The following is an 18,436-nucleotide window of genomic DNA, read 5'->3' as shown; positions in this document are numbered from 1 at the left end:
GGGGGGTCAAGCTGTGACCTCATCCCTGGGTGACCCTAACTCCAACGACATGATGTCACCATCTTAGGCAACTCTCTGACATGAGCAGAGAGAAACACACACACACACACACACACACACACACACACACACACACACACACAACACACACACACACACACACACACACACACACACACACACACACACACACACACACACACACACACACACAGAGAGGCAGTCTAGCAATCCTTGACAGCTGTCTGGGCATTTGACCAACCCCGGGGGCCTTTTTAACCTTTGACCTCTCAGCAGGCCAAGCCTCCATACATAGGACGTTTTACGACAGAGACGTGTTTATACAGATGCCAGTAGTAATGTCTGGTATCGCGCATCCAGAATAGATCCCATTCTAATTATAACCTGTGATCCCAAACACCAGGCATTACGTTGGGGATGTTTGTGTTTGGCGTGTGCAGCTCTGGGATCTGTTTGTCTGCCGGGGCGTCGGTTGTGTGCACCGTGTGGCCGGTTCAGATGTGTCTGTCTGCAGTGCTTTCGTCGGCCGTGGAGCGATGGCAGAGCGATCGTATCATTTCCTTTGCGATCATGTGTTCTTTTGTTTGCTTGTTGGCTTGGTGGAGAACTGAAGGCACAACACAGCAATCACTTTGGTTTGGCCTTTTGTTTGGTTTTGGTTGAGGTGACTGATTGCTGAGCCTTGGCTTGACTCACTCTGGCACGTTTTGATTTGATTTGTGCGTATCAATGTGCTTTTCAAATCTGTAAACCCATCATCTGCATTCTCAGATATGCTTCGCGTGAGTGACGCTTACTGTGAGTTACTGTGAATACATTACGATAAAAACACATTTTAGCCCAGGCTCAACATAGGCTGGGCTTATGTTCAGGCCCAGGTTACATTAGGGCATTTAGCAGACGCTTTATCCAAAGCGACTTACAATAAGGACATTTGTCAGAAGAAAGATCAACAATATTTCGCTGTCGGTACAGTAAGGATGTTCACAGAACCAAGTGCCAAGCACTAAGAATTGTTAGGTTAAACCGTTCCCCGTATACAACAGAGAAGCTAGGATAAATTGCTACACAATGCTAAGTGTTATTTTTAAGTGCAAGTTTAGGATTCCTCTTCTGCTAAGAGGAATCTTATTTTCTGTGTCAGGGTCACAGTGTGTCCTTATATAGTTCCCGACCACGTCCTGCACTGCAGTTTCCTCTGGCATCGGAGCCCCTCAGCCAAGTATTCTCCGCACTTATTTCTCAAAATCTTTTGAAGCCACTTGGCACATGGTTTGAACAAAATTGAAATCAGCAATTCCTCCGAAGAACTACCTGTACTTCTGGAGTTTCCCCGAGAACCAACATCACCACCTCCACCACCAACACCCACAGACCCCTCTCTCTCCTCCACCCACCCCCACCACATCCCCACCTTATCCCCACCTTCACATTGCTGCTGCTGGACAAACGTGCGGGAGTAACGCAGGCATTTGGCCTCGCTGCTCCGCGGCAAGTCGGAACGCCGAAGGAAAAACAGAAAGTGAGGGAAGAGCAGTGTCGGTGAAGGCTCAGAGAGAGTATATGGAACTGATACACGGCCTGGAGGATTATTATGGGATACTGTGTCCTCTCTGGCCCCGGACAGCTCACGTCGGTATGCGCTAATTACAGTTTTTACTGAGGCACACTGGCTGACCAGAGGGCCTGGAAACACACACAGAGACGCTCTCACGCTTAACGCTACCGGACAGGCACGTCGGCCACATGCGATGACTTAATTAGCCACTTAACCAATCATCTTTAAGCGTCCTCTCTGCTCCTGCACTGACACTGTAATGTTAAGAGCCAGGAGTCCCTCTGTTGTGAGGAAGGGATCAAACAGCAGCTAGGTAAAGGTGTAGTGACGGCTTTCAAATGCCGATCCTTGTGGTTATCCCTCTCTCTTTCTTACAAAGTCTTTGCCCCTTTTGTATGTGTGTGTGTGTGTGTGTGTGTGTGTGTGTGTGCGTGTGGAGTAGGACTGCTTCACAGTGGAAGGGGAGGACTTGAAGCACGACTTTGAGAGACTCCAGCTGGCCATGGAGATGGTGGGCTTCCTGCCTGCTACGAGGAAACAGTAAGTCCTTACCTGGTACCTCTGTCTCCCTAAGGTTCACAAAGCGCAATCAAAGCCACAGAGTTCTCACAATCCCTTGCCCCTCCCACTGGGATCTTAGAGCACGGCATTGGGGACCAGACCCCCCTCCCCCACCCCCCCCCCCCCAAAAATAAATAAGTAAAATGCACCCATGTTTAGATACCTGACATGGAATCATCCCAGCTACACATACAAAAAACGACAAATACTAACCTTGTATTTCAGAATCAGCGCAACCCTTTGACTGTTGTTTTGTAGCCACTCCTCCGACTTTGATTGCATGCTTTGTTTATTTTCAACCTCACTGTGTAAGTGATATATTGCGATGCATTGTTTCTCCATTCTCCGTCTTCTGACAAATGTACTCTTTGTAATTTCGCTTTTGATAAAAGTGTCGGCTAAATGCCCTGAATGTATATGTAAATGGGAGTTACGTTTGCTAAATGTACGATTTCAGTCTAAGGTTTTTTTTGGTTTCCTTCGAAGGATCTTCTCGCTGCTGTCGGCCATCCTCCTGCTGGGGAACATCCGGTACAAGAAGAAGACTTACAGAGACGACTCCATCGACATCTGCAACCCGGAGGTCCTGCCCATCGTGTCTGAGCTGCTGGAGGTGAGACGGGGCGGCACGCGGGACGGGGTCCGGGGAAGGCGGCGGGGGGGGGGGGGCTCGACGGATGAATGTGCTGACACGGCATATTCCAACCACCGCCATCTCCTGGTTTTAAACGTTTTTTGAGGTGGTGGTTTCAAAAGTATAAAGTATTGAGTTCCATCGGTATTACTTTAACTGGCTCGGACCAGTGAGAATGCTTATCGTATCATTCACGGGGCGTCTTATCGACCGTGTGTTTAAGTGAAACGCAGAATGCTTTTCTTGGCTTTCTGACGCCGTGCAGAGAGGGCCAATCAGGGGCTCCAGAGTCTAATAATGGTATTGGTTTTGTTTGGGCATCGCGTTGCAGTTGCACAATCAAGGCCGGCGGTATGCATCTCAAGGTGCACTGGGTTTGAGACGCAGTCGCAGCAGACCTTTTAATGCTTGTGATTGTTTTTGCTGAAACCTAATATCTGGGATATATCGAGGGATAATCAACGTGAGGGATTGCAGCAGACGTTTTCTCCGCAGACTCAAGCCTTTCTGCATAAACCCGATGCCATCTTTAAGGTATCCATCACCATTTCACTCTCTGTGGGATGGTTTTAAACCTAATGAACTTTTCTAAAATAAAGTGCTGAAGATTTGTTTTATACTTTGAGAGATTGAAAGTCCTATTGATTAAGTTTTCTATTAAACCGTTAATGAGTCACTTTTATCCAAAGTTACTTTGGCGAATTATTTTACCAAGATAAATAAATGCAGCTTTGTTTGTTGTGTGTGTGTGTGTGTGTGTGGGGTGTGGGGGTGTGGGTGTGGGTGTGGGTACGGGTACGGGTGTGTGGGTACGGGTGTGTGTGTGGTCGGATGAACAAACTCGTCAAGTGAGGGGGTTTTCTTGACACGCCACAGCTTGTGGTGACAACAGAAGCTGAAGCTCTCCTTCAAGTCCAGAACATCTGTCCCTGACGTCCAGATTTTCCACAAAGTGCTGTTTGTGTATCCAGGCTATTTTTAAAGCCTTGATTTGGTTTCAGACATCCTGAGGAATTCCTTGTACCATTATATGATCAGTCGGGGAACCAGTTTTTCAACCCATTGAAGACAAAGAATGACAGGATTTCTTAATAAAGGGAGGCAAGCAGTAATTTGTTTAGGAGTATAATAGGCATAAGTCTTCCTCCCCCATTATTTGTATCCCTTAACTACTCACTTCCTTACTCACTTACTTACTTAGTTACATACATGCTTACTTACTTAATTACTTATTTCCTTACTTACTTACCTACTTAATTCTCTAAATTTACTTACCAATGTATTCTGCCTACACATTTACTTGTATTACTACAGGATCCACAACACTATGATGGGCTTCCAGCTCAGATACTGGCGCAGTAACTCTAGACTATAAAACCAGATCTCAGCGGCTCAGTTGTCAACTCATTAGTCTGGGTCAGTCTGCCTCCACTAATGGGAATCAATTAACTAATTGTCTCGCATTCGTGTTGGTAATGTTATAGTTATTGTTAGTTTAATCTATTAGGGTCATTTTGGGTAGCGATAAATAACATAGTCGGTTGTAAATAATGATTACCCCACTAGCGAGAACGCAACAGCAGTTGAGGATGATGATACACTAGAACTATTGCACAATTTTACGAGGCGATCAGGGCGTGTGTGTATTGATACGTGACTCAGCGGTTGTGGTCAGGCTATTGAGTAGCCACTTCCTGCTTCCTGTGCGGGCTGATCAGGAAGAGGAAGTGACTCTAGCGCAGCAGGATGAAGGGTTGACAGACTGGGGCCTCTAGACGGAGGGGGTGAGGCTTACAGCGGTCAGGGCAAGTGTTTCTGACAGGGGACCGTGAGCATGAAGGGGGAAAGGACGATAGGACAGACATGCTTGTCTCCGCCCTCCGATGTAACCGTTACACATTTGGGGTAATGAGGGATTTGATTTCAGAATTTATGTTGTCGCAGAAGTGTCTCTCGCTCCCTCGCTCTCTCGCGCGCTCGCTCTCTCTCGCCCTCTCGCTCGCTCTCTCTCTCTCTCGCCCCCTCTCGCCCTCTCTGTCTCTCTGGCCCTCTACCTCTCCTCTCTCTCGCCTTCTCTCCCCCTCGCTCTCTCTCTCGCTCGCTCTCTCACCTCTCACTCTCCCTCTCTCTCTCCCTCTCCCTCTTACTCTTGCTCTCCCTCTCTCATAAAACCTCTGCATGTTACCGGGTGATAAATAATAATATGTCTGTGGTGCTGGCTAAAGACCAATCACAACCTCAGAACTAAGAGCTGTGTAACTCTGTTATAGGATTACTAGGCAGTGTGAAATGCATTCTGATAATGCTAGAGCCCTCACAGACACTAAAGCATGCACACACACACACACACACACACACACACACACGCGCACACACACACACACACACACACACACACACACACACACACACACACACACACACACACACACACACACACACACACCAAGACACACACACACACACACACACACACACACACACACACACACACACACACACACACACACACACACACACACACACACACACACACACACACACACACACACGCGCAGACACATACACTTACACATCAGACGCAGGCACACACACACACATCCGCATGCACACACAGAACCACACACACACATCCCCGTGCACATACCCACACACGTCCATGTGCTTCCCAGCGCGGGCAACCTCTCCCTGCTCACCACAGAGGCTTAACAGAGGAGGCGGGGGACGGGAATAGACCCACTTACTGAGTGTTCAGTGAATTCAGCCGCTGCCCCTCACAGCATGGCACTGATATGCTGAGACAAAGATAGACACGGACACACACACACACACACACACACACACACACACACACACACACACACACACACACACACACACACACACACACACACACACACACACACACACACACAATCAGACAGCTCACTGAGATCTCAATGGCAGCTGTTTGATCCACTCCCATGTTGGTGGGGTGTGGTGTGTGATGTGGGTGGGCACTGACATCTGCCTCACCCACTGTGGACGAGGTGGGCTTCTAGCCAAGCTCAGGATCATGTGTGTGTGTCTGTGTGTGTATGTGTGCGTACAGTGGTTTGTTTGTGTGTGTGAATGTGTGTTATGTCATGTTAATGTTTTGATAAAGAGTGGTTTGACTCCTGACTCTTGGTATAATAATAGTATTTAACAGTGTTCAATAGTTAGTATTATTAAGAGCCTATCCTCGCCCACCGTTTATGTACACATCCTCCTCCTCCTCCTCCTCCTCCTCCTAACCCTCTCCTCCTGTGCGTCTCCTGCTGGGTCCAGGTAAAGGAGGAGGTGCTGCTGGAGGCGCTGACCACCAGGAAGACGGTGACGGTGGGAGACCGGCTCATCGTCCCCTACAAGCTGGCTGAGGTGAGGGTCACATGGGTGCCAGGGGGGTGAGGAGGCGATCAAGACGCTGGTCGTCTACCTCAAGGCAGGGTTTTCACCCAACTGAAGGGACTCTTATTTTGAAGAGAATTTTATCACAAATTCCTGGCAGTGGCTGCCAGATGTTTGGGGAGTTGTTGGGTGGTGCAACGGCCCGAAGTCGACAGTGGATGAACGCAAGCCAACTTCCTCAGCACAGTGCCTTCCCTCTGAAGGACTCTTATTTTGAAGTTTTCTTTGGTTAGTCACATCCTGTTTCCCATCAAGAACAGCTGCGGCAGACCCTGAGGCTTTTATGAGTGGGCACATGTGTGTGTGTGTTTGTTTGTTTCCATGTGCGCGCCAGATGTGTTAGTGTTTGTGTGAGTGCAGCGGGGGGGGGGGGGGGGGGGGGGGGGGTGGGGGGGGGGGGGGGGGGGGGGGGGGGGGGGCATGAGCCGAGCCCCCTTTATTTACACAATATTCCGAAGGGATTTTCGCTTCCCTTCTGCCGTCAAGACACGCAGCCGATGGCAGTCGTCCTGGGCGCCACGGTAACGTGGAGATAGGACCCAACGGTGCTGCTGGCAGTCAGCAGACATGTCGCCGTGGCGATGCCTCAGGTTGACCTAGATTCGGTTCTTCGGTGATGTCACTGGCTCTTCCAGGTGAAGGGCTGGACTTCTGAAGGTCTTTCTTCTTCTGGTGGTGAGGAAAGTGTTTTATGGAGCACTTAGAAACAGACAGTAGAGAATCTTCAAAAGATCCAATCAATTATAGTATTAGGTAATTGAGACGCTTTTGTCTAAAGTGTTTCCCAGCAAAAGTCATCAAGGAGCATTTATTGGTTGTTAGTTTCCCATACACACAAACGCAAACATGCATACACTCACAAACACATTTACAGACGGAACACACACCACACACACACACACACACACACACACACACACACACACACACACACACACACACACACACACACACACACACACACACACACACACACATAAACAGATACACACATAAACAGACACAGATACACAAAGAAATACATACAGACACACTCACACTCACACACATACCCATCCTTCAAGTAATGTGGTTTCAGTTCCAGAATGTGCAGCGTCCACTCGATTACACGGTGCAGGAGCCAGAATCTGCCCCACTAGCTGTCTTACTCTGGCTATCTTTGTCTCTCTCCCTGTCCCCCTCTCTCTCTGTCCCCCTCTCTCTCTGTCCCTCTCTCTCTCTGTCGCTCTCTCTCCCTGTCCATGTCCCTCTCTCTCTCCATCTGTCTCTTTCTCTCTCTCTCCATCTGTCTCTCTCTCTCTCTCTCTCTCTCTCTCTCTCTCTCTCTCTCTCTCTCTCTCTCTCTCTCTCTGTCTCTCTGTCTCTCTGTCTCTCTCTCTCTCTCTCTGTCTCTCACCCTCACTCAATCTCTGTCTCAGACAGAGCGATTAGGAACCTTATCCTGTGGCTTTGAACATAAACACACACACACACACACACACACACACCACACACACACACACACACACACACACACAAACACACACACCGTGGGGGGAGGGGGAGTAAGGATGAGAAGAAAAAAACATCCATGAAAATCTCCTCAATGACAAAAGAAAAGGGGAAAACATAACCGAATAGTATGGCTGAGGATGGAGGAGTGATATGAAGGGAAGGGAAATGCAAAGGAAATCCCCTGTTGTGTACCCTCAGGGACAGATTGACCCGCCCTCCTCTCTGAGAGAGAGAGAGAGAGAGAGAGAGAGAGAGAGAGAGAGAGAGAGAGAGAGAGAGAGAGAGAGAGAGAGAGAGAGAGAGAGAGAGAGAGAGAGAGAGAGAGAGAGAGAGAGAGAGAGAGAGAGAGAGAGAGAGAGAGAGAGAGAGAGAGCCTCTCATATATGTCCTGTTATTGAGTACAGTGTTCTTCAGACAGGACCATCCTGACAGAACCAGTCAGGAAATGTCCTATGGATAAATACAAAGCAGGGGTTGGTGCAGAAACCTCGGGCACAACACATTGCCTTGGCGCACTGTCGCATGGGAATGTGCCAAACATGCAAGCATGGATGATGTCAGACTCTAGGGAAATTGAGAAGAAGTGCCCTTTACTCTTACAGACAATGTCACAACACGCACACACACATATACACATGCACACAGGCTCATACATTCACACACTGACCCACAGGCTCATACATTCTTTCACACACAGACACACACACTCGCTCATACTTTCTCACTCAGGCACACAGAAACCCACACGCATGAATATACATCATCATGCACATACTTAAGTGCACACATACACAGATTCACTAGAATAACAAGCACAAACAAGCTGCATTTAACGAGAAACTGTGAGGGGGGAGTGTTGTAGAATATGAAAGATTAATTAAATAGAATTTGCCGAATGAAGTCTAGCAGGAAAGACGGAGAGAGAGAGAGAAAGAAAGAGAGAGAGCGAGTGAGAGAGAGTAAAAGATGCCCTGGGGGGTAAAGAAGTATTATAATGATAAAGTGATTCTGTGAACAACAGTTTCTCTAAACAAGCCATGCAGACCTCAGACCTGGATTGGCAGTGGTTCTGATTGAAGTAAAAAAAACAATAATACGGTTTCCAGTGAACCCCCCCCTGCTGTCGTAGTCAGCCCGTCAGTTCAGATTAAGGCCTCTCTTTAGTGACTCAATAGCAGAAACTTGATGAGCAGCCTCATTGGCAAGACGCTACTAGATCCGCACTCAAGGCCATGAGGCCAAAACCGCCGGCTCAACTCCCCCCCGAGGCTCACGCTAACTCCTTTTCTTTTGGAAAACAAAACTCTATTATTCATGGTATCTTACGCAACCTCGGGAGCTGCAGGCTACGGCGTTGGTCTACACGTGTTCCCACTAAAAATATCACAGACAATAAATAAATCACGGCAGGTGTTAAACTCCTGTTTTTTAACTAATCACCCCAGCCTTAACTCTTTGATCACAAGGTCTGCCGAAGATAGCTGCCCCCTTTTGTATCTCCTCGGTCCACTCTGAGACGTAATTTTCACTCATGCACTGACAGGTTAAGAAAACATCATGAAACAGTGGAAAATACATCGATATAGGATGAAATATTATTTCACAGAATCAAACAACGCTCAGCGCACTCTACCTTGTAAATTAACAACACCTGAGGCAATTGACAATGAAGTCTCGTGACATCAACTGTTGACATCAAGAGGTTCAATAAAGTTTCCACGGTTTTACTCAGAAAATAGTGCCCAATTTGCCTTATGGGCTTTTAATAAACAAAGTACTCCTACTGATCTGTAGGCTTACAGCCTGCCACAATAGCGACACTGTGTGAAGATAGCTTCGGTCCTTGTTGGTTTTCCCACAAAATTCTCTGCTCTTGTTGTGTGTGGGTACAGGAGGTCTTTGTTCCAAGACGCTTCCAACTAGGGCCCCACAGCGGGGGTCATTATCTGGGAGCCCCTGACCTTGGCTGGAGATTTCATCTCCCTCCGCTCCCTTTTAGCGATCCCTGCCTTGTAACACCGTCGCCGCTGCCAATATAAGTAGATCCGATTGCGGCCAAGCCTACACGTAACAGTTTTATGTTTGTTTAGGGTACCTTTCATAACTGGAAGAGGAGAACCTCGCTTGTTTCACTTGTGGCGTATTAGGACAAAATAATGGGCTCTCTTTGACAGCCTTGGCATCAGGGCTCAACAAGGTGTCCAAAAAACTATTCCTGAGCCGGGAGACGCTTAAAGTCTCTGGCTCTGGCGGGTGTTTGCAGTCAATGCATTTTAACACTGAGAAACACAAACAAAAGGAGAGAAACACAGGCGAGGGCACAGCAAAATGCTTGAAGCCTGAGTGCTTCAGCTAGCCGGCAATTATTTGAGTCCGTTGACACGTCGCTGGGTACATTTTCCCTTTGATTGATACTCCCAGCTTGATGCTAGCTTGTGGCTAGCTTGCTGACATTTTCATGCTGCGAACTTAGCGATGGTTTTAGCAGGCGGTGGCGGCGGCAGCTACAGCAGCAACTGCAGCAGCAGCGCTGGTACTAGCAACCCCAGGCTGAGGGAAAAGTCTTGCGCTAAATGCATTAGTAGCCACTCTAATCTTCTTGTTCACATTTCCTGTCCCCATTTCAGAGTCCTTTCAAATAACTCTGTGGCTGGTGGTCCATTAAACCTCAGAGTGCATTAGCCCTTTAAGAAGACATTGATCCGCAGAAACAAACAGACAGACACACACATACAAACAAAGACAGACACAGACACACAAACAAAGACAGACGCACACACACACACACACAGGAAGAGGGGAAGCTAAATGGCCAGACCCAGACGGCATTACGAACGTTGTGCTACGTGACTGCAGTGGATATGAGATGCTAAGTGAATGCCTCCTCGTGGTTTAAGGGTTACAGCTCCAGATCTGATAATCATTGTTTTGTTTGGTCGGTCTGCAGATTGACTCGGTCGGTCGTTGTGGTGTGCAGCGATGTCATAATCTATTTCACTGGACGTATTTGCTGATTCAGTGTTACTGTGTGTGTGTGTGTGTGTGTGTGTGTGTGTGTGTGTGTGTGTGTGTGTGTGTGTGTGTGTGTGTGTGTGTGTGTGTGTGTGTGTGTGTGTGTGTGTGTGTGTGTGTGTGTGTGTGTGTGTGTGTGTTGCATCAATGTGTGTTTTACAAAGATGAGAGAGAGAGAGACAGAGAACCATATGGCTTTGATTAGGCCAGAAAATGACTTGTTTGTTTGGTGTGTGTTTGTGTGTGTGTGTAGGCGGGCACAGTGAGAGACTCTATGGCAAAGTCGCTGTACAGCGCCCTCTTTGATTGGATCGTGTTCCGGACCAATCATGCGCTGCTCAACAACAGGGACCTGGAGGACAACGCCAAGGTAGGGCTGGACACACACACACACACGCACACGCACACACATGCACACGCACATTCAGACACACACTTAAAATGCACCAATAACATTGGGGCAGATGGCTTCTTGTTCCAGCTCCCGCTCAGTTTACCCCCTGTGGGCTACGTTATCAGTGTGTGTGTGTGCGTGTGTGTCTGTGTGTTTTTTGTCTTGTTTTTTTAACTATTGTTACTGTATAAGTGTGTGTACACATGCATGTTTGGCTCTATCCATGTGTGTGTGAGATTCTTATTTGTGTGTGTTATGAACTCCTCTGTGTGTATGTGTGCATGCAGCTTCTATCTCTCTCTCAGTAAAATAGTGCCCTGCATATAGTTTATCAACCAACCTTAAAATGTTGGTTTTAATCGACCATGACACGTTATTATACAGGATATATTACAATATTATCACAATAATTATGTGAACAATTTGATGCTATTTTGTTTAGGAATATACTGTAGTTCGCTGTAGATCACTGGCTTTTTCGATTTGGGGATTCCATTTCTGTTGTTGTTGCTGTTATTCTCCTTTTTGTTGTTGTGTGAATCTGAGCTGTGTGTCATGATCAGATCCTGTCCATTGGAGTGCTGGACATCTTTGGCTTCGAGGACTATGAGAACAACAGCTTCGAACAGTTCTGCATCAACTTTGCCAATGAGCGTCTCCAGCACTACTTCAACCAGCACATATTCAAGCTGGAACAGGTGGGCCTCCTCTCTCCTCTCCTCTCCCCTTCTCCCCTCTCCTATCCTCTCCTCTCCACTCCTCTCCTTGCCTCTCCTCTTTTCTTCTGCTCTCCTTCCCCGCTCCTCTCTGCATTTCTCCTTGCTTTTCTCCTCTCCTTCACCTTCCCTCTCTCCCTTCTCCTCTCCTCTCTTCTTCTCTTCTTTCCTCCAGTCTCCTCCCTTCCTCTTTCACCCTCTCCTCTCCCCCCCTCTATACCCCTCTCCTTCACTCTCTGCCTTCTCTTCTCCTCTCTTCTTCTCTTCTTTCCTCCAGGCTCCTCCCTTCCTCTTTCACCCTCTCCTCTCCCCCCCTCTATACCCCTCTCCTTCCCTCTCTCCCTTCTCTTCTCCTCTCTTCTTCTCTTCTTTCCTCCAGGCTCCTCCCTTCCTCTTTCACCCTCTCCTCTCCCCCCCTCTATACCCCTCTCCTTCTCCTTCTCCTTCTCCTCCTTCCCCCCTCACTTCCTCTCATCTCCTATCTTATCCTATCGTTAAAGTTGCTATCTTAAGATAGCCTAGCAAGTCGTCAGCTTCTGTAGCTTAGTCAGTGAAACCACAGTGGAAGGGCTACCTCAACAGGCCTGCCTCAACAGCCGGTCATTCTGCCGGGTGAGGTGAGGCTGTGGGAGCTGCGAGGCCAGAGCTCCTGACAGCTCAGAGCTAAACCATGCATCCAGACGCTCCAGCAGCAGCAGCAGCAGCAGCCCAGTCTGCGTATCCAAATTCTTAAAATATTTCATACACAGTCTATGGTCTAAAGCCCTTAGCTGGTATTGTTATTATTATTATTTTTTCCTCTTTATGGTTTTTCCCTTTATGGGCTTGAGTTGCATTGGGCCCTTTTCATCAGTGGCTGTTTTATCGTATAATTAGTGTAACCTGATTTGCACTAGACAAACAAATTATCATTTAATAATATCCCCTTCCCCCCTTCCCCCCGTCCTCTCGGTCGGCTATTACACGAAAGACCAGCCAGATCAATTATATTCACACACTGTCTATCTCTCTCGCTCTCTCTCTCTCTCGCCCTGAATGGCTAATTCCGCAGCCTGCGTTTATTATGGAGCCGTTTTTAGCTCTTTTATTCAAATGTTAAACCACCCATTATTCAATTTGTGAGAGTATGTTTTCCCTCTTGTTTTCGTGTGGGTGAGCAGGGGAAGAGGACGGGGGGAGGGGGGGGGGTGCTGGGGACGAGTGGGAGGATGAGAGCAGGAGGGAGGGAGGAGGGAGGCCTGAAAGGGGAGAGAGGGATGCAGAAAGAGAATGAGAGGGAGAGGATGGAGCGAGGAAGAGAGTAGGAGCAGGGGAAAGGAAATTACTTAGATAAAGAGAAAAAGGGAGGGAGGGAGGGAGTGTGATATATGTGGAGTGTAATCAGAGCTAAATTAGGCTCAATCAGGAAGAGTCTGTCACAATAGTTGTCAAGAGTCGTCTCGCCAAATAAAGCAAATGATTGGCCAACAGGCAGATCACTGGGCGGGTCAATTGCCCTGGGCCAATTGGAAATGTGTTGGGAAAGATAGGGTGCCTGGGCCTCTCAGGTTTTTCTGTCCAGTTAGAACACTCCTGGTATTTCTCCCTCACTTTGACTCCATCTCTCTCCCTCACGCTCATATTTAAAAACTCACAAATAACACACTTCTGCTCTTTCCTGGTCTTTATCCTCTACAAGAGCTTATATGCCTATCTTTTCTCTCTTTCTCTCCCCTCTCTGTCTCTGTCTCTCTCTCTTCCTCCACTACTCCAACTCACTCAGACACAGACCGATGTAACTAGCCTGGTCCTACCACTCTCGTACTTCATTTCATTTGTACAGAGAGTCTGGACCTACTCAATTGACAAACGTTAACTCACTTGAAGGCGGGTGTCTGTTGAAGTTTAAAACTATTGGATCTGTCCAGTGCCACTCTGGATCTTCAATAACCAATCGCTAACGTTTGGCCGGGAATCACGTTGCGCGCAGGCTGTAAAGAAACCAAACACCTTTAACGTCATTGTTCTCAGCCACTCCCTCTGTTCGCTTATTGGACGCAGAAAATGAGTAACATACCGCAGACCCAGACCTAGTACTGAAGGGAAATTCAAATTGAGCGGAAGTACTTAGGCGGGCAGAGCCAGGCTACGATGTAACATGTACAGACAAGGAATTTATCTAAAATATAAATCAATAACGGAAAATCCAGGGCTGGTCTGAGAAGATTTATATATGAATTGTGGCTCAGAGCAGGGGCGTTGCTAGACCTAGAGTTTTACTGGGGCACAGGACCCCAACTGCCAACATTTTTTTTTTTACGTGTGCACAATATGAAATAGATGGATACAGAAGGTTATGTACGAGCTTCAAAATCATTGTCACTGTCATACTGTAGGCTATATTAAAGCACTGGTAAAGGTAAAGACGCAAAGATGGATTCATGAGTACCGTACAATTATATTTATTTAAACACATACACATCTCAAAGATTTACAAATAAGGTAACTGACAAATAAACAAAAAGTCTCTTTATGACCTTCACCTCTTTATCAGGAGAAGTCTACACATCTATATTTATTTAGAAGCTGTGTGGAAACAGCATAATTTTGCCAGAACGACATGTACTAAAAAGGCAAGAAACAAGGTTTAAAACTAATAGAATTTCTGACTTAAGGTGAGGTGGCTCATTGCCACCAATCAACCTGGAAAATGTTATAGAACCATCAAAGCTCTTAAATTAAACTAAATAAGGCCATACACTACTGCATAGAGCCTTTTTAAATGATAATTTTTTCACTATTAAGCTGTATCGCCGCGCCTTCATGGTGGCAAAGCGGTCAATAACGTGGCTTTGACTCACTTTGCATAGTTGCTCCTTTTCAATGGACAAAAGAGAAAGTTGGTGAAGCCTTCCTTGCCCCATGGTGGACCTAAGCCAGGTGTGGAGCCTTCTCGACACACTGAAAGATCGCTCACAACTACAACTGTTTACAGGAATTGTGAGTGCAATGATCTGAATTATCTGTGTCAGTGTTCGGAACATTGTTGGATCCAGTATGTTAAAAACACCCTGTATATCCATCATTTCCTTTTTTGTGTTAAGGAAGTTTTTGTCCACTAAAACTTCAAGTTTTGAATACAGACAATTTTTCATTCATTATTCATTTTCCGCGTGTGTGCGTGCACGCATGGTGTGTGTGTGTGTGTGTGTGTGTGTGTGTGTGTGTGTGTGTGTGTGTGTGTGTGTGTGTGTGTGTGTGTGTGTGTGTGTGTGTGTGTGTGTGTGTGTGTGTGTGTGTGTGTGCTATAAAACTACAGGCTACAGACGCTCAGTATTGAAAAACTGGTGCTAATTATATGGGCAACATTCTTTAACAGCAATCAAGTTGTCATTGTTTGTGTCAAACAAGTTGTGAATTTGTTGTAACGTTAAAAAAGGAGATGACTTACTCTGGGCTGTTTCCAGCTCCCGTGGTTTCCAACGAAACATGATCAACAAAAAAATAAGGAATTAAAAGCTACTTACAATATGCCTAGGTTACATTAATTTCCCCTGATGGCAGCAATGTTCCACTTTCAGCTGGAATTCACGGTACATCAAAACCACACGTCTTCTTTAGATTTCAGTTCCCTTTATTTATTCACACAGTTCAGCAGCGGCATTTATTCAGAATCAGAGCCCAAATTAAAGCTGCATTTAGGGCGACTATCACTACCCAGCAGAAAAATAGATGCACTATAAATGGTTTTGTATAGCAGTCACGAACATGAGCATAGTTGTGGAAATGCTGGTGTTAGAAAACAAAGTTGACGGGAATTAAAGTGCTGCACATCGACTGTACAAATGTAGATTATTCATCACAAGAATTTTAATTCAGAAATCGAATAGGCTAATTAACTCTGAATTGTGAGATCAAATTCAGCATTCTGATAATAAAGTCAGAATACTTGGATAAAATCCGAATTCTGATAATTAAATCCAGCATTAAAGGTTCATTTAAGAAGGTTCTCCCCAGTCATTTGTCGCCTGGTCGCAGTGTCGAGTTTTTTTTTTAAAGTAGTTCACTAGTCGTAGCGTGCAAATAAATTGCAGTGTCAGAATTCTGAGAATTTTGTCAGCATTCAGATTTCTCAGAATTCTCTTACGCTGCAAATTAAAGCGCTACTACTAGCAAACTAGTTTCAGCGTGACTGGAGAGAACTTCCTTAAATTAACCTTTAATGCTAGATTTGCATCAACGCTATTGCGTGAATTAGTATGGTTCTCTTTCATGGAAGCCGGAAGTGGGAGATTCCTTATTTTTTTTACCATTATTGTTTTATTAACAAATTTCTCCTACAGGGGATTGATAGAGTTCTATCTAGACTATTGAACAGAAAGAAACACTTGGTCATACTTGACACACTTTACCACTGAAACATTCAGAAGAGTCACGTGGACGAATCCGTAAATAACTGATTTTTTTCATTGGTTGTTGCGTTAAATCTTACCCAGATACAGTAGGGGTATTTTCTGATTGGCTTTTATGTAGCCCCTTTCGTTTTTTGATTGGCTGGTAAGAGGCAGGCTCGACTGAAGACTCCAGAGGCAGCAGGAGATGCACTTGATGAATCCTGCCGATTCCATAGCGAGAGCGGCGCTTCTGCAGATGAATTTAATAATGATCAATGGAATTTTACTGGGGCACTGGAGACTTTTACTGGGGCACGTGCCCCAGTAAAAAGGGGCTGACGACGCCTCTGGCTCAGAGTGATGGCAACACAACAACGTTCAATTGACTATCCGACCCAATATCTAGCGTGTTATAGTAATAACAACCATTTTAAACTATAAACCCTTGTGTATGCTGAACGTTTAAAACAGTGACCAAGAAACGGGAGGATTGTAAACGGTGTAACCCGTTTTAAAGTCTGAACCGTGCGGTGCCGTAAAACCAAACGTTGGCCAAGACGTGTTTATCTTACGATGCGTCGGACCAGCTCAGTGTTCCTCTGCTCTCTGCTTCCTTTAAACCACGTGCCGCCCCACCGTGCCCAGAGCCAGGGCCGCCGCGGTGTCCCTAACATTGTTTCAGCGGAGCCGCTGTTTATTATCCTTTAATCAGCGGGTCCTTGGCCCACATCAGCCGCAGGGCTTGTTTGACAGGACGCTGCTGTGGACGCTTGCCGGCTGCTTCTTTAGTCCCCTTTTGTGTTTATTTGAAGAAGCGAGGTGGCAGTTCAGGCCTCAGCCGCCCAGCGGTCCTCCTTTTGACGTCAGGACAAGACCATGAGAGAGTCGTCCGTCTCGGAGTATAAGCGTGGACGACTCCCCTTTTATAACCTACCCTGCTGTTGATTGTTTTGCTGGTTAGCAGGTGCTTTTGTCCCATGTGACTAGCGTTGTATTCAGATGCAGGTCGTTGAGGAGCAGAAAGGGAAGGGGGGGATTGAAGATCCAAGCCAAATGGTTTCGTCGGGGAGGTGAACCCCCCTAGCCTACACTACTATGCCCCACCTACCAACTTCACTTTATCACGGTGAATACTTTGAGGTAGCTTTATCCCCTTATCAATATGCTAGCTTGTTTCCTTTGACGACAAACCACTCAGATGCAATCTTCTTATCGTCCCCTTCTTTTTCGTTTGCCATTAGAAACCGGTTGCAGTTGCTTTCAAGTTCAATGCCAAACGTCTACGGCGCGTTGTTATTTATCTGATGAAAATGGGTTATTAAGGTAGAATAACCTGCTCCACCTTAGGAAAACAGGCCGGGTAGTCCCGAGGCCATGGGCGGCTGGCTGATACCTCTGTTAGAAGTGGGGATTAACCTGTTTGTTTAGCCGTTTATCTTGGCTGTCAGAGGCGAAACGCTTCGGTTGATGAGCAGCGGCTCCCTTGGCAGGACTCCATTTTTTCAAACTTTTGAACGTTTAAATGTTTATTCATGCAAAGTAGCGGCCTCAAAAGAGCATGACGACGTTTGGAACGGTAACTGCATAAGGAAATAAACCTGATGGAATCTTGTTTGACGTCTGCCTAACAATGTGAGATTTGCATTGGCCTCCTCTTAACCTGGCGTCGTTTTGTTTCAACCAAAACAAAGGTGGTTCCTTTTTTCAAATACTGGACAATATTTGCACAGCATTTTGGATCGACTCTCAAAAAATTCCGTAATTCTTTCCGAGTTATCTGGCAATGCGTTTTTTGACTTTCTGTTTATTTCTGACTGCGTTCACATCAATACCTCTCCAACGTTTGTGAAATGACCACACTTTTGTACAGCCACTAACCCACATTTCACTGTAGAAGGGGACTCCCAAGTGTGATGTCATTAGAGATGGATAGGTAGATGATTGAACAATAAACGGCTTAGCTTTTTCTTGACCAGCTATGCGTCAGGCATTGTGGTTATTCAGAACGGGGAGCAAAAGACTGACGAATAAACCACACGTGTGGCCTAAGAGACGCAAGGTGTCATTTCATTAGTGAAGATTAGCACTTTCTCTGGAAGTCATGCACGCCCTACAGGATGTGGTTATGATGCAGTCAACAGCCCCGAAACCAGCCCCAGACACAAGGATGGCGTGACTCAAGGAGAGAGAGAGCACTGTGGTCCAATTCCTCCACCTCATCTGTGAACCTCATGGCTTTGGCAT

General features: G+C 46.5%; 1 protein-coding gene across 3 annotated transcripts in view; it reads left to right on the top strand.

Annotated features, from left to right (window-relative positions):
- Window positions 1-18,436, top strand: part of myo9ab (myosin IXAb) — a 97,983-nt gene that overhangs the window by 49,817 nt on the left and 29,730 nt on the right. For all 3 annotated transcript variants that reach the window (XM_030365983.1, XM_030365982.1, XM_030365984.1), the window contains 5 exons: window positions 2,022-2,119; window positions 2,627-2,753; window positions 6,084-6,173; window positions 10,963-11,079; window positions 11,667-11,801. In XM_030365983.1, the coding sequence (XP_030221843.1) occupies window positions 2,022-2,119; window positions 2,627-2,753; window positions 6,084-6,173; window positions 10,963-11,079; window positions 11,667-11,801 (567 nt within the window). The remainder of the gene's footprint in view (window positions 1-2,021; window positions 2,120-2,626; window positions 2,754-6,083; window positions 6,174-10,962; window positions 11,080-11,666; window positions 11,802-18,436) is intronic.

The sequence above is a fragment of the Gadus morhua genome, chromosome 9 (assembly GCF_902167405.1).
Source record: "Gadus morhua chromosome 9, gadMor3.0, whole genome shotgun sequence".
Classification (NCBI taxonomy): domain Eukaryota; kingdom Metazoa; phylum Chordata; class Actinopteri; order Gadiformes; family Gadidae; genus Gadus; species Gadus morhua.
Note: the sequence above shows the minus strand (reverse complement) of the source record. Positions and strands in the feature narration are given on the sequence as shown.